Consider the following 27771-nt stretch of genomic DNA (forward strand, 5'->3'; position numbering starts at 1 on the left):
AAAGGAGAAAATATAAAAATGCAGTAAATGAAGCAGGTAAAAAGGAATACAAACGTCTCAAAAATGAGATCGACAGGAAGTGCAAAATGGCTAAGCAGGGATGGCTAGAGGACAAATGTAAGGATGTAGAGGCTTGTCTCACTAGGGGTAAGATAGATACTGCCTACAGGAAAATTAAGGAGACCTTTGGAGAGAAGAAAACCACTTGTATGAATATCAAGAACTCAGATGGCAACCCAGTTCTAAGCAAAGAAGGGAAGGCAGAAAGGTGGAAGGAGTATATAGAGGGTTTATACAAGGGCGATGTACTTGAGGACAATATTATGGAAATGGAAGGGGATGTAGATAAAGAAGAAACGGGAGATGAGATACTGCGTGAAGAGTTTGACAGAGCACTGAAAGACCTGAGTCGAAACAAGGCCCCGGGAGTAGACAACATTCCATTAGAACTACTGATGGCCTTGGGAGAGCCAGTCATGACAAAACTCTTCCATCTGGTGAGCAAGATGTATAAGACAGGCGAAATACCCACAGACTTCAAGAAGAATATAATAATTCCAATCCCAAAGAAAGCAGGTGTTGACAGATGTGAAAATTACCGAACTATCAGTTTAATAAGTCACAGCTGCAAAATACTAATGCAAATTCTTTACAGACGAATGGAAAAACTGGTAGAAGCGGACCTCGGGGAAGATCAGTTTGGATTCCGTAGAAATATTGGGAACATGTGAGGCCATACTAACCTTACGACTTATCTTAGAAGAAAGATTAAGAAAAGGCAAACCTACGTTTCTAGCATTTGTAGACTTAGATAAAGCTTTTGACAACATTAACTGGAATACTCTCTTTCAAATTCTGAAGGTGGCAGGGGTAAAATACAGGGAGCGAAAGGCTATTTACAATTTGTACAGAAACAAGATGGCAGTTATAAGAGTCGAGGGGCATGAAAGGGAAGCAGTGGTTGGGAAATGAGTGAGACAGGGTTGTAGCCTCTCCCCGATGTTATTCAATCTGTATATTGAGCAAGCAGTAAAGGAAGCAAAAGAAAAATTCGGAGTAGGTATTAAAATTCATGGAGAAGAAATAAAAACTTTGAGGTTCGCCGATGACATTGTAATTCTGTCAGAGACAGCAAAGGACTTGGAAGAGCAGTTGAATGGAATGGACAGTGTCTTGAAAGGAGGATATAAGATGAACATCAACAAAAGCAAAACAAGGATAATGGAATCTAGTCAAATTAAATCGGGTGATGCTGAGGGGATTAGATTAGGAAATGAGACACTTAAAGTAGTAAAGGAGTTTTGCTATTTAGGGAGTAAAATAACTGATGATGATCGAAGTAGAGAGGATATAAAATGTAGACTGGCAATGGCAAGGAAATTGTTTCTGAAGAAGAGAAATTTGTTAACATCGAGTACAGATTTAAGTGTCAGGAAGTCGTTTCTGAAAGTATTTGTATGGAGTGTAGCCATGTATGGAAGTGAAACATGGACGATAACCAGTTTGGAGAAGAAGAGAATAGAAGCTTTCGAAATGTGGTGCTACAGAAGAATGCTGAAGATAAGGTGGGTAGATCACGTAACTATTGAGGAGGTATTGAATAGGATTGGGAAGAAGAGAAGTTTGTGGCACAACTTGACTAGAAGAAGGGATCGGTTGGTAGGACATGTTTCGAGGCATCAAGGGATCACAAATTTAGCATTGGAGGGCAGCGTGGAGGGTAAAAATCGTAGAGGGAGACCAAGAGATCAATACACTAAGCAGATTCAGAAAGATGTAGGTTGCAGTAGGTACTGGGAGATGAAGAAGCTTGCACAGGATAGATTAGCATGGAGAGCTGCATCAAACCAGTCTCAGGACTGAAGACCACAACACCACCCCAGGTGTTACTTGCTTCACCCACTGTCCCTGCTGTCGAGACATCTTCGCGGGTATGGGGCGCGGTTGGGCCAAACTCTCCCGAAGGGGAGTGGCGGGTTCATCTACATCTACATTTATACTCCGCAAGCCACCCAACAGTGTGTGGCGGAGGGCACTTTACATGCCACTGTCATTACCTCCCTTTCCTGTTCCAGTCACGTATGGTTCGCGGGAAGAATGACTATCTGAAAGCCTCCGTGCGCGCTCTAATCTCTCTAATTTTACATACGCGATCTCCTCGGGAGGTATAAGTAGGGGGAAGCAATATATTCGATACCTCATCCAGAAACGCACCCTCTCTAAACCTGGCGAGCAAGCTACAAAGCAATGCAGAGCGCCTCTCTTGCAGAGTCTGCCACTTGAGTTTGTTAAACATCTCCGTAACGCTATCACGGTTACCAAATAACCCTGTGATGAAACTCGCCGCTCTTCTTTGGATTTTCTCTATCTCCTCCGTCAACCCGATCTGGTACGGATCCCACACTGATGAGCAATACTCAAGTATAGGTTGAACGAGTGTTTTGTAAGCCACCTCCTTTGTTGATGGACTACATTTTCTAAGGACTCGCCCAATGAATCTCAACTTGGTACCCGCCTTACCAACAATTAATTTTATATGATGATTCCACTTCAAATCGTTCCGCACGCATACTCACAGATATTTTACAGAAGTAACTGCTACCAGTGTTTGTTCCGCTATCATATAATCATACAATAAAGGATCCCTCTTTCTATGTATTCGCAATACATTACGTTTGTCAATGTTAAGGGTCAGTTGCCACTCCCTGCACCGAGTGCCTATCCGCTGCAGATCTTCCTGCATTTCGTTGCTATTTTCTAATGCTGCAACTTCTCTGTGTACTACAGCATCATCTGCAAAAAGCCACATGGAACTTCCGACACTATCTACTAGGTCATTTATATATATTGTGAAAAGCAATGGTCCCATAACACTCCCCTGTGGCACGCCAGAGGTTACTTTAACGTATGTAGACGTCTCTCCATTGATAACAACATGCTGTCTTCTGTTGTTGTTGTGGTCTTCAGTCCTGAGACTGGTTTGATGCAGCTCTCCATGCTAATCTATCCTGTGCAAGCTCCTTCATCTCCCAGTACCTACTGTAAGCTACATCCTTCTGAATCTGCTTAGTGTATTGATCTCTTGGTCTCCCTCTAAGATTTTTACCCTCCATGCTGCCCTCCAATGCTAAATTTGTGATCCCTTGATGCCTCAGGACATGTCCTACCAACCGATCCCTTCTTCTAGTCAAGTTGTGCCACAAACTTCTCTTCTCCCCAATCCTATTCAATACCTCCTCATTAGTTACGTGGTCTACCCATCTAATCTTCAGCATTCTTCTGTAGCACCACATTTCAAAGGCTTCTATTCTCTTCTTGTCTAAACTATTTATCGTCCATGTTTCAATTCCATACATGGCTACACTCCATACAAATACTTTCAGAAACGGCTTCCTGACACTTAAATCTGTACTCGATGTTAACAAATTTCTCTTCTTCAGAAACGCTTTCCTTGCCATTGCCAGTCTACATTTTATATCCCCTCTACTTCGACCATCATCAGTTATTTTGCTCCCCAATTAACAAAACTCCTTTACTACTTTAAGTGTCTCATTTCCTAATCCAATTCCCTCAGCATCACCCTACTTAATTCGACTACATTCCATTGTCCTTGTTTTGCTTTTGTTGATGTTCATCTTATGTCCTCCTTTCAAGACACTGTCCATTCCGCCAAACTGCTCTTCCAAGTCCTTTGATGTCTCTGACAGAATTACAATGTCATCGGCAAACCTCAAAGTTTTTATTTCCTCTCCAAGGACTTTAATACCTATTCTGAATTTTTCTTTTGTTTCCTTTACTGCTTGCTCAATATACAGATTGAATAACATGGGGGGAGGCTACAACCCTGTCTCACTCCCTTCCCAATCACTGCTTCCCTTTCATGCCCCTTGACTCTTATAACTGCCATCTGGTTTCTGTACAAATTGTAAATAGCCTTTCGCTCCCTGTATTTTACCCCTGCCACCTTCAGAATTTGAAAGAGAGTATTCCAGTCAACATTGTCAAAAGCTTTCTCTAAGTCTACAAATGCTAGAAATGTAGGTTTGCCTTTCCTTAATCTATTTTCTAAGATAAGTCGTAGGGTCAGTATTGCCTCACATGTTCCAATATTTCAACGGAATCCAAACTGATCTTCGCCGAGGTCGGCTTCTACCAGTTTTTCCATTTGTCTGTAAAGAATTTGCATTAGTATTTTGCAGCTGTGACTTATTAAACTGATAGTTCGGTAATTTTCACATCTGTCAACACCTGCTTTCTTTGGGATTGGAATTATTATATTCTTCTTGAAGTCTGAGGGTATTTCGCCTGTCTCATACATCTTCCTCATCAGATGGTAGAGTTTTGTCAGGACTGGCTCTCCCAAGGCTGTCAGTAGTTCCAATGGAATGTTGTCTACTCCCGGGGCCTGGTTTCGACTGAGGTCTTTCAGTGCTCTGTCAAACTCTTCACCCAGTATCATATCTCCCATTTCATCTTTTTCTACATTCTCTTCCATTTCCATAATATTGTCCTCAAGTACATCGCCCTTGTATAGACCCTCTATATACTCCTTCCACCTTTCTGCCTTCCCCTCCTTGCTTAGAACTGGGTTTCCATCTGAGCTCTTGATATTCATACAAGTGGCTCTCTTTTCTCCAAAGGTCTCTTTAATTTTCCTGTAGGCTGTATCTATCGTACCCCTAGTGAGATAAGCCTCTACATCCTTACATTTGTCCTCTAGCCATGCTTGCTTAGCCATTTTGCACTTCCTTTCGATCTGATTTTTGAGACGTTTGTATCCCTTTTTGCCTGCTTCATTTACTGCATTTTTATATTTTCTCCTTTCATCAGTTAAATTCAATATTTCTTCTGTTACCCAAGAATTTCTACCAGCCCTCGTCTTTTTACCTACTTGATCCTCTGCTGCCTTCACTACTTCATCCCTCAGAGCTACCCATTCTTCTTCTACTGTATTTCTTTCCCCCATTCCTGTCAATTGTTCCCTTATGCTGTCCCTGAAACTCTGTACAACCTCTGGTTCTTTCAGTTTATCCAGGTCCCATCTCCTTAAATTCTCACCTTTTTGCAATTTCTTCAGTTTTAATCTACAGTTCATAACCAATAGATTGTGGTCAGAGTCCACATCTGCCCCTGGAAATGTCTTACAATTTAAGACCTGGTTCTTAAATCTCTGTCTTACCATTATATAATCTATCTGATACCTTTTAGTATCTCCAGGATTCTTCCATGTATACAACCTTCTTTTATGATTCTTGAACCAAGTGTTAGTTATGATTAAGTTATGCTCTGTACAAAATTCTACCAGACGGCTTCCCCTTTCATTTCTCTCCCCCAATCCATATTCACCCACTATGTTTCCTTCTCTCCCTTTTCCTACTGTCGAATTCCAGTCACCCGTAACTATTAAATTTTCGTCTCCCTTCACTACCCGAATAATTTCTTTTATCTCATCATACATTTCTTCAATTTCTTCGTCATCTGCAGAGCTAGTTGGCATATAAACTTGTACTACTGTAGTAGGCATGGGCTTCTTGTCTATCTTGGTCACTACAATACGTTCACTATGCTGTTTGTAGTAGCTTACCTGCACTCCTATTTTTCTATTCATTATTAAACCTACTCCCGCATTACCCCTATTTGATTTTGTATTTATAACCCGGTATTCACCTGACCAGAAGTCTTGTTCCTCCTGCTGCCGAACTTCACTAATTCCCACTATATCTAACTTCAATCTATCCATTTCCCTTTTTAAATTTTCTAACCTACCTGCCCGATTAAGGGATATGAGATTCCAAGCTCCGATCCGTAGAATGCAAGGATACTGGCCGGTAATTATTGACATCTGTGGTTTCCCCCTTTTTTGTAGAGAGGCCTGACAATGGCATATTTTAACCTGTCCAGAAAAATACCCTTAGTCAGTGATGCATTACATATGTGACTTAAAACATCAGGTGTAATTGCTCCACATTGTTTTAATAACTTGTTTGAGATGTCATCTACTCCAACAGAACATTTATTTTTCAAAGATTTAATAATTTGCCTTATTTCACAAGAGGTTGTTAGATGAAACTTAATCTAAAATTTTTCAAAACTGCCTCTTCCATGTACTGCCTGGCTTTTTCTTTTGAACTATTCTCATCAATTTTTTCTCCAGCACTTAAGAAGTGCTACCTGTGTTCTGTTGGTTAAGGTGGTCTCATTCTCTTTAACAGTAATACTAACTACCCCAGTGGTTACTTTTCCTGTCTCCCTTCTAACAACATTCCACATTGATTTGATTTTACTGCTGGAGTTGTTAATTTCTTTTCTAACATACATATTTCTTGATTGCCTTACAACTTTTCTCAGTATGTTACAATAATTTTTATAGTGTAAAACTACTTCTAGATCTTTACTAGTTCTTGCTGTCTCATACAGTTTTCTTTTTCTTTCTGAAGACACTTTAATACCTGTAGTAATCCAAGGTTTCTGTGAAAAGTTTGTGGTGTTACATTTAGTAAGTTTCTTTGGAAACAATATTAAGAAAGGGATATAAATTTATCAAGAAATATGCTGCATTTATCATTAACATTTGGCCCATTATATACATTTTCCCAGTTTACATTTCCTAAACTTTCTCTGAAGTAATCTATAGATACTGGGTTGAGCACCCTCACACTTTTACTTAATGGTTTCTGAAGTGTATACCCTGCTAGGTTAATCAGTTGTGCATCATGGTCAGATAATCCATTTACCACAGGGAAAGCATGTGTTTGTTCTGCATCCTCTTGCTGTAGAATTGCATTATCTATTAGAGTACTACTATCCTGAGCTATATGTGTAGGGAAATTGAAAACTGATTCTAAGTTATATGTTGTTAACAACACTTCTAGTTCACTTTTCCTGTCAGAATATCGTAGAAAGTTAACATTGAAATCACCACAGATTAATAACTTCTTCTTTTTGTCTGACAGACAGCATAATAGGGAGTCAAACTTTTTTTATGAATAGCTTCCAATCTCCTAGTGGAGACCTGTACACTGTTGCTAATATCAACACAACATTATCTAGCTGAAGTTCACATGCACAAACCTCAAAGTGCTGATCAACACAAAATTTGCTTACTTCAACAGTTCTGTATTTATACCCTTGTTTTATGAAAGTGGCAACTCCTCCTTTATCCATACTAGATCTACAAGTGTAAGATGCTAAATTATACCCATTTATACTGACATTTTCCATCCCCACAGTTACATGGTGCTCACACAGACAAAGTATATTGATCTCATTCTTATTTTTGAGATCATCTAAACACATTATCAACCCCTCCTCCTTTTTTTTTTTTTTTTATTCCCCTGAATTCTGGTGAAGTAAGTTGATACCACCCTTAGCGTTATCCCTACTTGTTGTGCATGAAGTTTCTTTTCTTCTATTTTCCTTGGTTGTTGTCTGTCTGGAATTTGGCTTTAACCTAAAAAGCCTGTCTGCCTGGTCCCAATAGCCAAAGGGATCACCCCTTGTGTGACTGTGCCCCCCCCCCCCCCCCCTCCTTTACAGTATCTGCTAATAGAGAAGCTAACTTTTCTTTCCATTCCTATTAAGGTGCAGGCCATGTGTAGTGTAACCCCACCTGCCAATAGCAACTGGAACAACACTCATGTGAGACTTTGCCGGTGTCTGGTGCATCCCGTTCAGCTCGGTGTTAACACACCTTACAGCAGTGTTTACCCAGGGCTGATCATGGCGCAAAGACCTCCACAAACCCCACATTTGTGTGCCCAGTTTCTGCTCCTATTTTATACAGGTCACTCCTAATACTATGTCTTGTATTCCTAGCCAGGCTGTTTCCTGCTCCCCCAACTATAATTACCTGATCTTCCTTCTCAGAGTCCTTGCATAGCTGACCTAAGTTTTCTGTAACCTGGCTAAGGCTAGCACTTGGTTTCACAAAACTTGTGACCTGGTACTCTGTCCCTAATTTCTCCTGAAGCTGTTGGCCCAAACCGCTCCCATGACTACTACCTATAAACAGAATTTTTTTTCCTATTCTCATTTGATCCCAACCTGTCTTTTTTTCTTTAAGCTAGTATTCTGCTTCAACCGACATTCAACTACATCTGGATGAGGCCCTTCCTGTACTACTTCAGATAGCGAGCCAAACTGATGTGCTAACTGAATTTCAGAAGTTTTATCAATTGTTTCCCTGTTCGCCCTTTGCTTGCTACCTTTTCCCAGCACCCAGAGTCCTTTTCATCCCTTAACTTACATAATTCCAAATTCGCAATTTCTAATTCAGCCTTAAGGGCACAAATCTTTGCCTCCTGTTCCGCAATTTTTCTGTCCTTTCTACATAACCTACACTGCTATGGAAGAGCCTCATTATCTATCCTCGTTTCCTCTCCGCTGCACTCGCCCCAATGAAACCACAACCTACAGTCTATACAGAACACCCCCTCTTTCAAATTTCTACAGCAACCACCACACTTGTCACACATGGTTTGATAGTAAGACGTAACACAGAAGCAGAAAATAACTTCAACAACACAATAGTTTCATAACCCATACTAATACATAACTAAAACCCTAATGTAAACAAACTTATAAACTTGCTTCTGAAACTTTTAACTAAACACACAAATTCTGGATGAGAGACACGAATTAATTTAACTTTGAAGCGCTAAGTCTAGTCAAAAACAAATATCTATGCTCATATGAAATTTACGCCTAAGTACTAAACAAACTCGCGACTGCCGGCCTTTATGAAATTCTTCCTTTTCGTTTAGAAAAGCGAAACCTTCAATAGATAATTACGTGAAAAAAACCACGACGTATGAAATAAAAAATTCAAGAGAAGCATTTTGCATTTTACAAATACAACATACCTGTATTTTAAGCATATCGAACAAAATATAATCTGTTTTCCCTTCTCATCCCATTCTACTAACCAAGAATTCCGGGTGACCTTTCCGAACTCTAACCTGTTTCCTAATCCTCTCCAGTTCTTTTCCCTTAACCACTCTTCCTTCATCTTCAGCCCTTCTGCCAGAAGAAGGAGCCACTGGCTCTGAAAGCTTGCATAAGTAAAACCTGCCGCCTCTTGGTGAGTGATCCAGTTTAAGACAGGTATTTTGCATTTGTCTTGAAAGTGTCTCTCCCTTAAGGATCATGAAGACATTAGACCCATTGCAGCATGCACAGAGACATTTAAGCACTTATTCTTCCCACACCCTATGTCTGAGTGGAATGGGAACAAATCCTTGTATATGGTACAATGGGAAATACTCTACCATGCATTTCACAGTGCTTTGCAGAGTATGGATATAGATGTAAGAGAATATAACTTCAATATAATAGAGGGAAACATTCCATGTGGGAAAAATATATCTAAAACCAAAGATTCTGTAACTTACCAAACGAAAGCGTTGGTACGTTGATAGAGACAATAACAAACACACACACAAATTTCAAGCTTTCGCAACCCATGGTTGCTTCATCAGGAAAGAGGGAAGGAGAGGGAAAGACGAAAGGATGTTGGTTTTAAGGGAGAGGGTAAGGAGTCATTCCAATCCCAGGAGCGGAAAGACTTACCTTGGGGGGGGGGGGGGGGGGGGGGGGGAAGGGACAGGTATATACCAGCACCCCCCCCACCCCCCCACCCCCAACAAACACACACACATATACAGACACAAGCAGACATTTGTAAAGGCAAAGAGTTTGGGCAGAGATGTCAGTCGAGGCAGACATCTCTGCCCAAACTCTTTGCCTTTACATATGTCTGTGTGTGTGTGTGCGTGCGTGCGTGTGCGCGCACACGAGTGTATACCTGTCCCTTTTTTCCCCCCGCTCCCGGCATTGGAATGACTCCTTACCCTCTCCCTTAAAACCCACATCCTTTCGTCTTTCCCTCTTTCCTGATGAAGCAACCGTGGGTTGCGAAAGCTTGAAAATTGTGTGTGTGTTTGTTATTGTCTCTATCAACGTACCAACGCTTTCGTTTGGGAAGTTACAGAATCTTTGTTTTTAGAATATAACTTCAAATTGAAATGTAAGGTAATATTGGGTTCAGTGTAGAGGATGTGATATTAATATCTGGCATTCTCTAAGTATAACGGTTTGTGCTGACCAAGAAAATGTAAGTGCAGATTTGTCATGTATTTGTTAGTTTTTTGTGGAGTGAGTTTGAGAGATACTTTCTTTCCTCAAATCTGGATCAAGAGCCGGAGTATAAGATTTAGAACAATAACAGCAGCCAGTCATCATAGAAGATGATCTCATTTAATGCATGACCAGTTTCAGGCTTGTGTCTATCTTCAGATAGTTTTACACTCAATTACATGTTTCAGTGCTCAATGTTGGAAGACACTGTTAAAAAAAAGTAATGTGATGACTAAATAGATCCAACTGAAACAATTGGAAGTTGCTAACATGGATCTTCCAGTTGTATGTAATTAAAATAATGATTTACAACGTCACTTAGCCACTTTCAATTGTTTCAATTGGATCTATTTAGTCATCATCAAATTTTGTTTTTTATTTAAACAGCTATCTCCAACATCAAAGCATTTAATGTAAATCCACACGAAGATGGGCACAAGCCCGAAACTGGTTGTGAATTAGATAAAATTACCTTCTATTGTGAGTGGTAGTGGTTATTATTCTGAATTCTATAAAGAAACAGCCTCTTAGTTCAACTGTGTCCTTTATGGAAAAAATTCACTAAACCTAATCGTCATGTCACAGTGATAGACTGAATCGTAGCATAGCCGGTAGCCTAGGTTAGGTACGAAGGTGTCAGTTTGATTGTGGGTTGATGAAGCCATTGCATATTGTCGCAAGATAAAGCTATTTTTTGCTAAACGCAGTTTGTGGTGAGAGATGTGTTTTGTAGACAGAGGCCTAGATTAGGTTGGAAGGTGACAGATTGATTGCGCGTTCGTAAGACCAGCAAATGAGTCTGGACAATCTTTTACATACATTGCACATTGTAGTTAAATTTACATCCCTAATGAGAACTCCTGTTTCCCCAAGCGTTTAGTTATTATTTTCAATTTTTTAAAGGCGTTTACAACAAGAACTTGCCTAGCCCAAAAACCTGTATTACTGTGGAGGTCCCATTAGTTCGTTGGAGCCTATGTTAATACTGCTTTGTGTTGAGTGTTTTCAGCAAGGCTCCTACCACTGCCATGCCAGTGACGCCATCAGTCTGTCAGTGTAGTATCACATTGTTAACTAATTCTGTTTCCTGTCTCGTGTCTGTATCGACAGAAACTTTTGGTGTATTGTGGTTCACTTTCTGTTGACAAACTGGATCTTGGTATTTGTCCAGACTTTACTAAAAGCAGTGATAACTGCCTGATTGTAACCACTAAAGGTAAAACAGTAATCAGCCTGAAAGTTGATTTGAACACCACAGTGCTTTATTAGGCTTTGTCCTATTGGTGGAGGTGTGAAGTTGCCTACTTCCACCTTCTAAACTGAATTGACTTGCCCAGTGTGTTAAAGGGGAGCCTACAGTTTGACATGTGTTCTGAGCCATGGTGCAACTTGGCATTTTTCACATGAACAAACATTTATGGAAGCAAAAGGAATGGTAAATGATGGAAAGAATTGCTAGGACTGAGTGTTGATTGATTCTTGATTGATTGAAGCTCTACACACACACACACACACACACACACACACACACACACACACACACACACACACAGTGTATATAAGCATGCTTTTATGAGGATGATACAGGGGTTTTGATGTGACCTTGATGAAGCATTTGCCTAAAATGGTTTAGGAAAATGATGGAAAACATAAATCAGGATGACTGGATAGAGAAAACACCTCCCAAATATGAGATCAGTCTCTTAACAATTGCACTGCCTCATTTGGTTAATCCATATTGAACAATTTTCTCAGACTTTTGGATTTTTAATCTGGCGTTTTATCACTGCACCACCAAGCACAGTACTTCACGATTACACTATGGTTACTTTGGTCTCACCTACTGTGGAGTTGTGGCAGCAGCAGCAGTTGTTGTTTCCATCTGTACTGCTTTAACAATGGTGTTGCAGATGTCAGCTCAATATTTACCTGAAGTAATTTATGGAGTCCATGAAAGAACTAAATTGCAATGGCCGGATGTGGATTAGGGCCTCCATACTTCCAAATAGAAGGTCAGTCTGTTAACAACAGCGCCGCCTTGGTCAGTTTATACCTAGTGAGTAGTTGGTCTCCTTTATACATTCTTACAGAATAATTATCTCGTCGTGTAAAAGGCTAATGCTACACTGTTAACGAATTTCTCTGTACCAGTCACTGTGCGCACCATCAGCTGACAGAATTGTGACGTTTGGTTTCCATTTAATGTATGAAAATTTACCATTTGCTTGTGTGACAAATTGAGTTATTATCCTTCTATTACGAGTAAAATGTTGAGTTCATAAAGAAAATACGAAGCAGAACTTCAATATATGATTTTTCCAAGGGGGAAATAATAGTGTGTAAATACACTGTGAAATTCGGGGGAAATAATAGTGTGTAAATTCACTGTGTAATAACAATTGTTTGACTGTCATTTACTGGGTTTAAATTTTTGTGTCAAACCCCCTACCATTTTGTTATTTTACTAATTCTTCATTGTGTAGCATGTATTGCTTAGCAGGTACTTTTAACTGCTTATTTAAATAAAATTGTTTCAGTAATTACTTTCATCTCCGTAGACATTTTAGTGTAAAATTTTATTCTCTTGAAGAAAGTGTTGTTTGTGTTCATACTTAAATGATAAATGTATTTTCAGTCTAGATCTTGATTCATGAACATGGCGAAAACTGTGTGGTTTTTTTTTTTTTTTTTATTTTTTTTTTTTTTATTTTTTTTAATGAAAATGTCAACAGGAATTTCCAATTCCTGCAAGATGAATATTTTTGTTGTGTTTAACTGATTCGTAGATGTCATTCCGTAGTGTAGTTAAAATCTCCAGTGTATTGACCTACCTTGACATAGAGCCTGATTACTATCTATTTATTTCATTTTTTTTATTCTTTCAGTCCTTTTCTGTTGCTTGAAAACTATTTTCGTGTTTTGTGTATTCCTTCCCTAGAAAAGAATTCCGTAGCTAAGAACTAGTTGTACATATGAATCATTTGTAACTAAAAGGCTTTGGCCTGTACTGTATGGCCTTTTAAAAACCAGGCTGAAGTGCTTACAAAAAGGCAACACTGTTTTGTTGGCTGCCTCAAAGCACATGCTGGATTACTTGTGTGTTTCGTTGTTGTCTTGTTTATTAGCTGAGAAATGAGAAGTTGCCTTTCACGAAATAGCTCGTACTGATGACATATTTCTTCTGCGAACTTTGGAATTATAATAACTCTTTATTAACAATGAAGTGTAAGTATATTTATTGAAATTAAACTAAAATAATTGAATTAACAAAATGATGTGTTAGCTGTTAACATTTACTATCAGACTATTTTTATTGCAAATGCTTGTAGCTTTAACGTAATACATTGGCTGATCTGATGCATCATGGTATATATTGTATTTTTCGTTTTGCAGATGGCTCCAAAATATTGCATCCCAGGACGTTTCAGCAACTATGGAAACTCCATGAAAGAAACAGGCTACTGTATTCTGATTTCCAACTGATGGGGACAGGGCAGCTACATTGTATAAAGCTATTCCACAAAAAGACTGGAAACCTTCAAAATATGCAGTTGTTTGCATCAAACATTTTGGAGACAGTGATTTCAATTATGTAGGTGTATCTTGCAATGAGGAAGGAAATATTCAAGAAGTTGGTAGTGATAGGAACCTATTGTAACCCAGTGCAGTGCCAAGTATATTCTCAGGTTTACCAAAATGTTTTAATAATGCCAGTACTTCATCTTATGTTGTCATGGTATGAGAAGAGAGAGATAACTTAAAATATTGGAAGAAAAACTGAACCAGTGGTTGAAAAAGGATTCAAATTAGCAGTAAGATAAATGACAGCAGTGAAAATAGTTCCAAGTGAAAACTGCATGTAGAAAATTCTTTTGTGTGCTTTTGGGTTTTATGGTGTGAAAGTCATACCCCCCCCCCCCCCCCCCCCCCCCCCCAATTCCTGTTAGTGGTGGTATACAAGAGAATTTAAAAGTTCAAATTTGTATTAAAAATTAAATTCTTAGAGTATCACAGCTGTCTTGAATACTTGCTGGCCAGAAACAACAGCGATGGTCCAGTTGCAGACCTGGTTGATTAGGTATGTTTGACACAGAAAATTTTGCTTCTAATAATTTAATATCTGACTTGGAAGGGGTGTCATTTGTATACAAAAAGATCCCATCTAGTGAACAAACAACAGAAGAAAAACTATATAAGGAACTACTTTTTCTAGTGGGTCAAATAGTGCTTATCCTCAAAAAGAAGAGAAATTACCCTTGTGAAACAATATCCTCGCATTCCTTTTGTATGAACAGTCAGCCTTGTAATGTTTTAAGGCATACCATATTAGTTTTGCCACATCCCAAGTACACTTTACAACATCCCAAATACATGCAAAGTCTGCAAAGAAAGCTTTGTTTGTCTGCTAATGTTGCAAATGAAAACAGGAATTTAGAACCAACTTTCTAATGCTAAGTGACAGAGATTAGCATGTTGTTGTCCAGATGGATGAAATCTATGTTCATTAGAAGCTTTCCTTTTGTAATGGCTCTATAATGGGGTTTGCTGAAAGTCAGCCTGTTTGTAGCACAATAACTTTGTTGGCTTTCATGATTTCGTCTACATTTGGTCATTTGAAAGAAATTGTTAGTTTAATTCCAGTAAGATACCTCACACGTTGTGAGTTAATGCAGCTTACATTAAAAGTATTGACTTTCATTTCAAGCTGTTGTTTCTGATAATTGCTTGAACGAAACATGTTTGTTATCTTGAACAATGAACCATCAGTTTAGGTCTGTATGCTTTTGATTTTGTACATATATTCAGGTATATTAGAAACATCTGGTTATGAAAGATATTGACAAACAGAACCCAGTAGAAAATTTACATCTATATGCAAAGTTTCCTGCTATTAAAGACCTATACAAAAGTGAAAGTATTTATTTATTTAGCAGCTGAGATACAGCATCTGTCATGATTGAAAACTACTCTTGTATGTCTAGATTACGAATGTAGTCTATAGTTTGTGGAGTCACGAGAGCAAAGTCACCAACACTGCCATTATCCTTTCTTGTCCTACATTCGGTGATGATGTGCTGGATCATCTGTTGTGTAGCCCCACAGTCACACCCAGGCATTGAACTTATGTTCCACTTGAAGTGGGAGGCTGCACAATTCACATGGTTAGTTTGGATTCTGTTTAGTGTCGACTATTGTCTGCGAGGGAGGCTGAAACCAGGTGGCGGCGTCTTGTTCACAGGCAGCATTTGTCGTTAAGTTTCTTCTGCCACTCAATGGTAGTTTGGTAATTGCTGTTCCTCAAGTTCATGCCATCTATTGTTGGTGGTTTCCTCAAACGCAGCCGACTAGCATTTGCGTTGCTGATGTCAGAATGTATCGGTAGTTCTGGATTGTCCATTACTTTGTTGAATTATCTTAAGAGAATATCTTTATGTCTGAGATCTTGCGGAGGGGTATGACTTAGTACTGGTAGCCAGTGTATGGGAGTAGATTTGATTGTGCCAGTGATAAGACGCATTGTGGCATTTAGTTGGGTATCTGTGATATTTGTATGGGCACTATTGAGCTGGTAAGCAGCACAGTATTCAGCAGTTGAGTACACTAACCCTAGAGCGGAGCACCACAGAATTGCGGCTGTAGATCCCGAAGTTGTTCCACATAGTTTATGAATTATGTTGTTGCGAGTTCTTATTTTTGTAGCAACATATTGAAGATGATGATTGAAAGACAGCATTCTATCCAATATGACCCCTAGGTATTCAGGGTATCTGTTGTGTCTCAATTTCTGGTTGTCCGTGCACATCTTTAACTCCGTATTACCCATTTTGTTGTTGAGATGAAAGCAACAAACTTCAGTGTTACTGGTGTTTGGTTCGAGTCCCCACTTTTTGATGTACTGAGTCAGCTTCTTGAGGTCTTCTGTCAGGATCTCTTTCGTTTGTTCAATGTTTTGTTTTCCGGTAGCAAATGCCCAGTCATCTGCATATCCGAATTTCCTTGAAAGCTTCTCTGGCATGTCTGAAATGTACAGACTAAACAACAAGGGAGCAAGAACAGACCCTTGAGGCAGCCCATTGTTCTAGATCTTTTATTGCTTACATCAATCCCCTTATACACACAATTGTCTTTGGCTCAACATGGATTTAAAATTTGTGCAGTTCTTCTACATGAGATAACTTTAAGGAGTGTGTAGAGTACTCCGTCTTTCCATACTGTATATAGGCCGCTGTTAAATCTATGAATGCCACTGAAGTTTTGAGTTTTCATTGATAGCCTGCTCCTATGTAAGTTGTAAGAGACATAACTTGATTTGTTATATTCCTGTATGGTCTAAAGCCCACCTGTTACACTGGAATTATCTTGAGTTATCAGGACCAATTCTGTTCAGTAAAAGTATTTCCAGGAGTTCATATGCAATGCTGAGCAAGGCAATAGGTCGGTAGCTTTCTGGCTTTTCACTTGGTTTATTTTTCTTCAATATAGCAATAATCTTTGTCAGTTTGAAGAGCATTGGTATCTGGTGTCTTTCAAGAATATCAGTGTAGAGTTTGGCGAACCAGGCATGAGCCTGTTTTCCACAGTGAGCAAAGAACTCTGGGTGTAGGCCGTCCTCACCAGGGGCTTTACCTAATTTAGTGTTACTGATGGCGGTGTTTATTTCTTCCACGTTGAATGGTTTGGGTTGTGTCGTTGGAGAGCTACATTTAAGGAGTTTCATTTCTTTCTTTATATCCTCAGTAAGATTTTTGCTCCTTTTGCTTTTGCAAATTATGACTATATACGAGGCAAGTTTGTTTGGATGGATTTCTGATGTCCGTGCAGTTGTTTTTCCATCTCCAAGCTTCCTTAGAAGAGACCAAGCTTCTCTGCTTGATTTTGTGTAGTCAAGTGAGCTAACTTTACCTTCCCATTTTTTCCTCCTGGCTGCATCTAGGCTGTGTACATCTACATTTATACTCCACAAGCCACCCAACAGTGTGTGCCAGAGGGCACTTGATGTGCCACTGTCATTACTTCCCTTCCCTGTTCCAGTTGCGTATGGTTCGCAGGAAGAATAACTGCCGGAAAGCCTCCATGCACGCTCGAATCTCTAATGTTACATTCATGATCTGCTTGGGAGGTATAAGTTGGGGGAAGCAATATATTCTATACCTCATCCAGAAACGCACACTCTCGAAACCTGGACAGCAAGCTACACCACGATGCAGAACGCCTCTCTTGCAGTCTGCCACTTGAGTTTGCTAAACATCTCCGTAACGCTATCACGCTTACCAAATAACATGTGACGAACCGCACCGCTTTTCTTTGGATCTTCTCTATCTCCTGTGTCAACCCGACCTGGTACGGATCCCACACTGATGAGCAGTACTCAAGTATAGGTTGAACGAGTGTTTTGTAAGCCATCTCCTTTGTTGATGGACTACATTTTGTAAGGACTCTCCCAATGAATCTCAACCTGGAACTCGCCTTACCAACAATTAATTTTATATGATCATTCCACTTCAAATCGTTCCGTATGCATAATCCCAGATATTTTACAGGAGTAACTGCTACCAGTGTTTGTTCCGCTATCATATAATCATACAATAAAGGATCCCTCTTTCTATGTATTCGTAATACATTACATTTGTCAATGTTAAGGGTCAGTTGCCACTCCCTGCACCGAGTGCCTATCCACTGCAGATCTTCCTGCATTTCGTTGCTATTTTCTAATGCTGCAACTTCTCTGTGTACTACAGCATCATCTGCGAAAAGCCACATGGAACTTCCGACACTATCTACTAGGTCATTTATATATATTGTGAAAAGCAATGGTCCCATAACACTCCCCTGTGGCATGCCAGAGGTTACTTTAATGTCTGTAGACGTCTCTCCATTGAGAACAACATGCTGTGTGCTGTTTGCTAAAAACTCTTCAATCTAGCCACAAAGCTGATCAGCTATTTAATGGTCATTGCTCTCAGTAAATCGCTGGTAAAGCTTTTCACTTTCTTCACTCCATCCAGGAATATATTCTTTGCGATACCCTCTAGGGACATGTTTCTTTGCTCCAGATATCATAGCTGCTATGGATCATTCATAAGCTTCATTTGTAGGTGGTATCCAACATATGCAATTGTCAAGTTCTTTCGTGAAGCCAGGCCAAATGGCCTTATTGAAATTCCAATGTGGTTGAGGGCTGGATGTGATCAGGGGGATTTGGGTGCAAATTTCGTGTATCACAGGTCTGTGCTGGCTATGAGGGAAGTCATTGAGCACCTTTCAATTAGTTGGTAGAGGTTTGTTTCCTTCGTCTATGGACACAAAGGATAGATCAGGACAGTACCCTCTTTTTCCAGGCTGCTGAGTTAAACGTGCTTCGGTCTTTGGCATCAAAGACGTGGAAGAGGTTGTTTCTGTCCATCCATTCCGCTGCTGCTTCACCATTTTCATCATTAGTTTTGTATTTACAATTCTGGTGGTGATGGTTGAAATCTCCAATGTAGACTCCTGGGTGTGGTCAGATGTCTGCAACATGATTGGGCCACTTGGAGTTCGGAGGTTTGTAGATGTTTGAAACCTCAGTGTCGCCTACTCTAATGACAATGGAGTGGATGTCCTCCTCAGTGCTAGTAGACAGAAGAAAGGCTTTATCTATAGTATTTCGCACATTTGTAGCATTACCATAGGCATGATGATATGTTGCTCCTAGAAGATCGCAGCCTGGTATTTTTCCTCTGGTTGCAGCTGCTGTTCCTCACTGGTGTGCGTTTCTTGTATGGCTACCAGATCAACTTCATGAGAGAGTAGCAGTTTAGATAAGGCTTCACTTTTAGCACGACTGATACCTTCAATATTTAGTTGTCGCACACGTAGGACAGATCCCAGGATCCTAGTGGTAGAAGAACCCTTTGAGAAATCATTCGTAATTGTCATAATTCCGTGTTGTATCTTGATCAGGAGGTTAAAAGAGACTTTACGTCTGATCGCATATTTGTTGTTGCTCCCTTAGCACCACCCAGGGGTCACATGAAGGTTACGTTAAGGTTAGACCTACGGACATGAGCAACATTGGACCCCCAAGTGAAAGGAATAAATTACTGAAACCTGCACAAAAATTTTGTCATAAAACTTTATTCCAAAATACAGAGATACAGAAAGTTATTTTAGTAGATAATACGAGGGCGGTTCAGAAAGTAACCTCCGATTGGTCACAGTGCGGGTTGTGGGGGGAGTAGCGACGCCATCTGTGCGTTCACGCACGCAACAAGTCAGTCGGCATCAAGCCGTGGTCGAGTGAACGTCGTACCTGCGATAGTTTAGTTTTTGTGGCAGTTTGAAATGTGTGCTGCAATAGAAAACCCCGCCAAATGTGAAGTGCGTGCTGTCATAAGGTTTTTTACAGCCAAAGGATATTCTGCAGCAGCTATTCATCGTGAGCTTTGTGCCGTGTACGGACCAAGAGTTATGAGTGAAGGAGTTGTCCGTGAATGGGTACGTTTATTTAAAAGTGGACGAGAAAACGTTCATGATGAAGAGAGGAGTGGTAGACCATCATTGGTGACTGACGAACTCGTTCAGACAGTTGATGCAAAAGTTCGTGAAAATCGACGTTTCTCAATGTCGGAGTTGTCTACTGGTTTTCCACAGATTTCTAAGACTCTCTTGTACGAGATAGTGACAGCAAGATTGGGTTACCGTAAGTTCTGTGCACGATGGGTGCCCAAAATTCTTACCGACCACCACAAAACTCAAAGAATGGCCTCTGCATTAGACTTTCTGTCACGTTATGAGGACGAAGGAGAACCATTGTTAAACAGAATCGTGACCGGTGACGAAACCTGGATTAAGTACGTGAACCCTGAGACAAAAGAACAATCAAAGATGTGGGCACATTCAAATTCGCCTACCAAACCAAGAAAAGCCTCGCAAGATTTTTCTGCCAGAAAACTGATTGCAACGGTGTTTTGGGATGCCAAAGGGGTGTTGTTGGTTGAATTCATGAAACGTGGTACGACCATTAATCAAGACGTGTACTGTGAAACAACAAAAAAGTTACGACGGGCTATACAGAACAAACGCCGTGGTATGCTGCCTTCCGGTATCGTTTTTTTGCACGATAACGCCCGTCCTCACTCTGCTCGCAGAACAACGGCCCTTCTTGAGTCCTTCAAGTGGGACGTTATCAACCATCCACCTTACAGCCCAGACCTGGCGCCAAGTGATTATCACCTCTTCATGCATTTGAAGAAATGGCTCGGGTCACAGCGGTTTGATGACGACGAAGAGCTCAAAGATGCGGTCACAGGCTGGCTCCAGGTACAAGCGGGTGATTTTTATGCAGAAGGAATTTCAAAGCTTGTGAAGAGATACGATAAGTGCCTCAATCGCTATGGAGACTATGTAGAAAAATAGTGCAAAGATGTAGTTGTAAGATGTATATATTAAAATATTTTTATTTAACTTGGTGTATTTTTTTAAATCAACCGGAGGTTACTTTCTGAACGGCCCTCGTATTTTTCAAGAAACTAACCTCTCTGCACTGAAATTAAGTAATGATGACTCAGGTACACTGATATTCCTATAAATTATTCACAAATGGTGGGAAAATTTTAATACGAGGGTAACACAAAAATTATCTGGACTTCCTTGAAAAAAACAATTTTTGCAGTAGTCATACTGCATCCTGCAAATGGGTGCTTACAGTTGGTACTACTATGGTGACTGTGCGCCTCACTTGACCTTCATCACAACAAGTGAGTCAGCAATGGCAGTGTAAACATGTCCACCCTGCTAGCAGTTCACACAAAGGAAGAGCAAAGGGCAGTGATAAGATTTCTTTTGTCAGGAGGAGTCAAAGGGGCAGAAATTTATTGCAGACTGTTAGCGCAGTTCAGGGACTTACTTACATTGCCATGGTTAGACATTTCAAGTAGATCAGAAAGTTCAAAAGTGGCCAGACAAATTTGACACAAACAGGAAGCAGGGTCCCTTCAGCAACTTACAAAATGGAGCAAGCTCAATTTATGGTTTTGCCAAATGAGCAGGTTACCATGAGTGGCGTAGCCTCTGCTTTGGTTCTGCCTGTACCATCATCCATAATGAATTTCGTTAAATTTGTGCATGATGAGTGCCACATCAGTTCACTGAAGAACGCACTCAAACGTCTTTAGATCTGCCAGTGCGTACTAGGTGATTACAAAAGAGAAGGCAAATCATTTTTGGAAAGAATAACGACCTATGATGAAACGTGGGCTCATCACAATGAGCCAGAATCAAAATGCCAGAGTTTTTAGTGGAAGTACCCCAAATCACCATTGAAGAAAAAATTTAAGTCTGCGGCTCAGCGGGAAAGGTTATGCTGACTGTACTTTGGGACACAAAGGGCTTACACTGAAAGATTGCATCAAGAAGGGAAAAACCATAAGAAAAGATGACTACTGTGAATCATTGACTAACGAACTTAAACCAGCAATTCACAGCAAACGGTGGTGTTTTTGTCATGGGAAGTGTTGTTGTTGTAGGATAACACTTGTCCTCACATGGCTTGCTTTGTGCTTGAAACCATCCAGAAATTGAGTTTGAAGCTTCTGCAACTTCCGACTTACAGTCCAGATCTTGCTCCATCAGATGTTTGTTTGTTTGAACTGCTGAAAGATGCTTTGCGAAGTCACAAATTTTCTTCAGTGGCAGAAGTGCAATATGTGGTGCATCAGTGGTTGCTGCAACCATTTGAAAACCTTCATTTCAGTGGAATACACAAGCATGCGAACTGCTGGACCAAGTACATTTCAAAGCAGGAAGACTATATTGAAAAGTGTGTGAATCAAACTGTGTTTTTGAAGTAAATAAAGTGTTTTATGAAATGTCCGGATAATTTTTTTGACTTACTTGCTTTGCAGTCCAATGAAATGAACATCAAAGAGGAACCTGCTGGAGCTGCCATTTTCATCTGGAGATGATGAAAGTTTCAAATTTACCAACAGTTTCCTAAAGTGGTCAGATGTGTGGAACAAAATGAGTGTTGCAAATAATTGCTAAGAAGATTCTTGACAAGGGACACATTTTTTGCAATGCATGATGCAGCTAAAACAATTAGAGAAGCAATTATACACTTTTCAATTGAACTGAAAATATCGTGCGTTCTACCATGTAAATTTAAAATTGATGGATTAGAAAACAACATCAGTTCATATTGCTGCATAAGAAGCTGAGTAGCACTGTGGTATAGTGGTTGTGATACTAAACTGTTGCGTGGAGGGTCGTGAGTCCAAAACTCACTTGGACTGTATAGTTTTAATTTCTATATTTGGCTCGAGTACATTCTAGAAGTATCCACAAATGTCAAGAATCATTGTACTGGAATGTTCTGTAGCTGTATATATATACTGTATGTGTTCTGGCCGGAGGCAGTTCACTCCGCGCTCTTGTATGTGCAAGTGCTGAATAAACCTTCGTTAAGTGAAGTTAGTGTTCATCATTCATCTAATTACACCTTCCTCTACGTGACATTATTCTTCACTGTTTAGAAGCTCCAGCTGATCTCCTAGCCGCCGCAACTAAAGGGTGTGACCTTCCTTGGAGGTGAGGCTGCAAAAAAAAAAAAAAAAAAAACCAATGGCAACCTCTGTCGTTGATCGCTACAAAAATAGGAAACTATGTTGATATCCTCGTGGATGGCCGACCAGCCCAAGCTCTTGTGGACTCTGGAGCATCATATTCAGTCATTTCAGAGAAGTACTATCGCCAGTTACAAGAAACCGTATTTGTCGACAGCAAAACATCTCTGCTGAAGGTGGCTAATGCGAAATATGTAAAACCTACAGGAAGATGTACCATTCATGTGGGTATAAGTGGCCATACACAGCCCTTAGAATTCATCGTCTTACAAGAGTGTAGTCATGACTGTCATTCTCGGACGGGGCTTTTTGAAAGCTGCTCAGTTAATTATAGACTGTGGTCGTTCGAAGATTATGCTAGACGAGATGAGATACTATTGACAGGAAGATGCGCATCTGAGTGTGTGGAGACTATGTGTGCTGGATGAAGTGATCATTCGTGTAGTCAGCGCTAGAAAGGTAACTGTCATGTGTCATGCCATGCATCAGCCCATGGATCTTGTAGTGGAATGTAAGAGGAACATACCACTGAAAAAAACTTGGTCATCCCAGCTTCTGTCATCTCGTTTGAGAATGGATTCGGTGAATTGTGGATAGTTAACTGTCGACGAGAAACACAGATCCTTCCAAGACGCATGTGCGTAGCAAACGCTGAGCTGTTAATTGAAGAACAGCTGAGTGTCATAGAAACCTTCCATGCTGAGTCTGTGGGTGAAATTAGCGCTACCGCTACGAGACAAGGTCTTCTAGGTCAACTATCATCAGATCTCACTAAGGAACAATAGAAGCAGCTACTTGCCATTCTTCAAGTTCTCTGAATGTTTCAATCTACAGGTGGAGAGCAAATTAGACAAATTGATTGTGAAGCACCATATTAGCACTCAACCAATAAGCCAGAGTGCATACCGTTTGTCAGCAACGGAACGTCGAATAATTTGCGACGAGGTAGAGAAAATGATGAAGAATGACAGCACTCAGCCTTCGCAGAGCCCATGGTCATCACCAGCGGTCTTCGTCGGGAAGAAGGATGGCAGCTGCCGCTTTTGTGTTGATTACAGGAAGCTTAATAAGGTAACTAAAAAGGACGTTTACCCTCTTCCACGAACTGATGATACACTAGATCCTCTGAAGGTGGCTAAGTTTTTCTCAACCATGGACGTGTACTCGGGATACTGGCAAATCAAAGTAGATGAGGCTGATCGTGAGGAAACTGCATTCATCACCCGTGAGGGCCTGTATGAGTTTAAGGTAATGCCGTTTGGTTTGTGTAATGCACCAGCACCTTTTGAATGGATGATGGATAATCTTCTAAGGCACCTGAAGTGGATGATGTGTCTTTGTTGTTTAGATGACATTATAGTGTTCTCAGAGACATTTGATGAACATATAAAAAGACTGAGGGCCGTTCTTAAGTGTCTCCAAAAAGGCAGACTGAAACTCAATCCAGGAAAGTGTCTCTTTTGGAGCAAAAGAAATCAAAATTCTTGGACACCTTGTGTCAAACGAAGGTGCGCTGCCAGACCCAGAAAAGGTGAGATCTATAACGGAATTTCCTATTCCTAAAAGTATCAGAGTTGTGAGAAGCTTCCTCGGATTATGTTCTTGTTATCGTTGTTTTATCAAACACTTTTGTATCAAAGCCAGACCACACCAAGAGTTGTTAAAAGCTGATGCTAAATTTATCTGGGGTGGTGCTCAACAAGATTCTTTTGATGTGCTGCGAAAAGCTCTGATGACTGAACCTGTACTTGATCTGTATGATGAGTGAGCACCTACAGAACTACACACAGGTGCTAGCGGGTATGGGATTAGCGCTGTTCTGGTGCAAATTTCAGGTGGAAAAGAGAAGGTTATAGCCTATGCTTCTAGGACACTTACAAAAGCCAGGATAAACTACTCAACTACAGAAAGAGAATGTCTTGCTGTGATTTGGGTCATGTGCAAACTTCAACAGTATCTCTATGGAAGGCCATTCACAGTTTTTACAGACCGTCATTCACTTAGCTGGTGAACAGGTCTTGAGAATCCAACAGGACGACTCGCCAGGTGGACACTATGTCTTCAAGAGTATGACATTACCATAGTGTACAAAAGTGGAAGAAAACACCAAGATGCTGACTGTCTCTCAAGAAACCCTGTGCAAGACCATCAAGACTTTGATGAAGATAGTGACAGTCTCGCAGCACTCCAGGATATCTCTGCTGTGCAGAAGAAGGATGCCAAGATATCTCAAATTAGGCTTGCCTTAAATCGGTCAGAGGATGTGAAAGGATAATTTAAGGTAGTTAATGGATTACTTTGCAAGAAAAACTTGATCCGTTTGGAAAGAGGTGGCTACTAGGGATTCCTAAACACATGCGCTTAGATGTTCTACAGAAATTCCATGACACACCTGAGGCCGGACAATTAGGATTTATTAAGACATATGATAGGATCCACAAGAGATTTTTCTGGCCAGGTTTATTTAGGAGTGTCCATCACTACATGTCGCACTGTCGAGAGTGTCAGAGGAGAAAGACAGCTCCTCAGAAACTGCCTGGCTGACTCATACCAATTCCACCAGCTGAAACGCCTTTCCAGCATGTTGGGATTGACCTCCTTGGACCATTTCCAACGCATGCTAGTGGCAGTAGATGGATTATTGTTTGCACTGATTATCTGACACAAAAGCTGTGAAAACAGCCGAAGCATCTGAGGTAGCCAAATTCACCATGGAAGACATTGTACGAGGTGTTTTTTAAGTAAGTACAGTTTTGAAATGAAAAAAAAAAAGACGTACTAAGATATCTCAATAATTTTATTTTTACATGAAAGCTTGTATCTTAATCTACGTACTGACACCATCACAGTCTGATTCTTCGCCGACTGTGAAGGACAGGTTGTTATAAGATTTATTAGTGCTAAAGGCCTAAAAGCGATCGATATTCATTGTGAGGTCTGTGCAGTTTACGGAGAAAACATTATGAGTGATGGAATGGTAAGAAAAGCATTTAAAGATGGCCGCACAAATGTGCTTGATGAACAATGGAGTGGGCATCCTTCAGTCGTTAATGAAAGTTTGGTGCAGGAAGTGTACAATAAGGTGAGAGAAAACAGACGCTTCATGATTTCCTCCATGCGGGATGACTTTCCTAATGTTCCTCGTAGTGTTTTGTATGGCATTGTGACCAAGCACTTGAATTACCGAAAATTGTGCGCACGTAGGTTACCGAAAATGTTGACGGATGTGCACAAAACCAAATGTTTAGACAGTGCATTGACTTTCCTTGAGCGGTACCACAATGACGGTGATGATTTCTTAAGCCAAATTGTTACGGGCGATGATACATGATTGGCCTACGTCACACCAGAATCAAAGCAACAGTCCATGGTAGTTGAGCAAGGGCATCGTTTTGCTGCAAGACAATGCCCGTCCACAAGTGGTGAATCAGACCAAAGATTTCATCACATCTTTTTGATGGGAAACTCTTATCATCTTCCGTACTGCCCCGATCTTGCGCCCAGTGACTAACATCTAATCCTGCACTTGAAGAAACACCTGGGCGGTCAGCGTCTTCAAGACGATGATGAAGTCAAAACAGTGGTGATGCAGTGGTTAACAAGTCAGGTGGCAGACTTCTATGAGGAGGGTATTCAAAAACTGGTACAACGTTAATGGCAGATGCCTCAATATTGACGGAAAATATGTAGAAAAGTAGATTAAGGTAAAGGCTTTAATGTAAAAATAAAATTATTGAGATATCTTAGCATGTCTTTTTTTAATTTAAAAACGGTACTTACTTCAAAAACATGCCTCGAATTAAAACACAGTGCCCCAAGGTAATTAATTACGTATTGTGGGAAAGTTTTTCAATTGAATCTTGTGACAGAGATAAACCGTCGGTGCAACATTACTCATCACATGATGACTGCCTACTGTCTGCAAACTAACAGGCTTACTGAATGCCTTCGTAAGACCTTGGCTGACATGCTATCAATGTTCGTCAATGTTGAGCAGAGCAACTGGGATGAGGTGCTACCTTTTGTGATGTTTGCCTACAACACCACCAAACAAGACACCACAGGATTTACGTCATTTTTCCTGGTGCATGGGCGGGAGGCGACTACGATGATGGACACTGTTTCTGTTACGTCCTGATGACGTGGACGACGTCTACATCGGCCACGTGTTAACCAGAGCTGAGGAAGATTGGCAGTTAGCTCTACTCCGCATGCTCTAGGCTCAAGAAAATGATCGCCGAAGGTATGACATGAGCCACCACCCTGTTGTCTACCAGCTTGGCGACCTTGTCTGGATCTTCACTCCTGTTCAGAAGGTTGGTCTCTCTGAGAAGCTCCTCAGGCACTACTTCGGCCCTTATAGGGTTGTAAGACAGTTGTCTGATGTTATGTATGAAACTGAAGATTTCGACCCTGACATAAGACGCTGAAAAATCAGAGATGTGGTCCACATCCTTAGAATGAAACCCTATAAGGATCCTGCAACCCAGGGTAAATTTGAAGCTCCAGCGACAGGCAACAAATGGAAACGTGATGAAGAGTGTAGCGGCAAAAGAAGTTCTAAGATTACTGCCAGGGTGAGAATCGGTCATCGGGAGTCGGAGTATGCAGGACCGATGACTCGTTCCTGGACTAGGATGATGTAACACCGAGATGCTGTTCTCTTGAGGAGGGAGCAGTGTAGCAGAAGCTGAGTAGCTCCTGGACTGTACAATTTTAATTTTTATATTTGGTTCGAGTATATTCTAGAAGTATCCACAAATGTCAAGAATCATTGTACTGGAATGTCCTGTAGCTGTATATATACTGTATGTGTTCTGGCCGGAGGCAGTTCGCTCCGTCCTCTTGTATGTGCAAGTGCTGAATAAACCTTTGTTGAGTGAAGTTAGTGTTCGTAATTCATCTACTTGCACCTTCTTCTATGTGACAATATTGACAGCTGTCATGTGTGAATTACAGTGTTTCAGTTGAACAGATTTTGGACTCTGAAAAGAAAATTAAGGTAAAAAAAAGCATTTAGGAATTCATTCTGCAGAGT

At 40.5% G+C, this 27771-nt stretch overlaps 1 protein-coding gene across 4 annotated transcripts in view; it reads left to right on the forward strand.

Moving 5' to 3' along the window:
* The window catches only part of LOC126415345 (uncharacterized), a 132355-nt gene that overhangs the window by 14501 nt on the left and 90083 nt on the right, over positions 1–27771 (forward strand). For 3 of the 4 annotated variants that reach the window (XM_050083423.1, XM_050083424.1, XM_050083425.1), the window contains exon 2: positions 13528–13726. The exons of the other annotated variant lie outside the window; for it this stretch is intronic. In XM_050083423.1, coding sequence (XP_049939380.1) covers positions 13528–13726 — 199 coding nt within the window. The remainder of the gene's footprint in view (positions 1–13527; positions 13727–27771) is intronic. 4 annotated transcript variants of the gene reach the window in all.

This window comes from Schistocerca serialis, chromosome 1, assembly GCF_023864345.2.
Source record: "Schistocerca serialis cubense isolate TAMUIC-IGC-003099 chromosome 1, iqSchSeri2.2, whole genome shotgun sequence".
In the NCBI taxonomy this organism is placed as follows: domain Eukaryota; kingdom Metazoa; phylum Arthropoda; class Insecta; order Orthoptera; family Acrididae; genus Schistocerca; species Schistocerca serialis.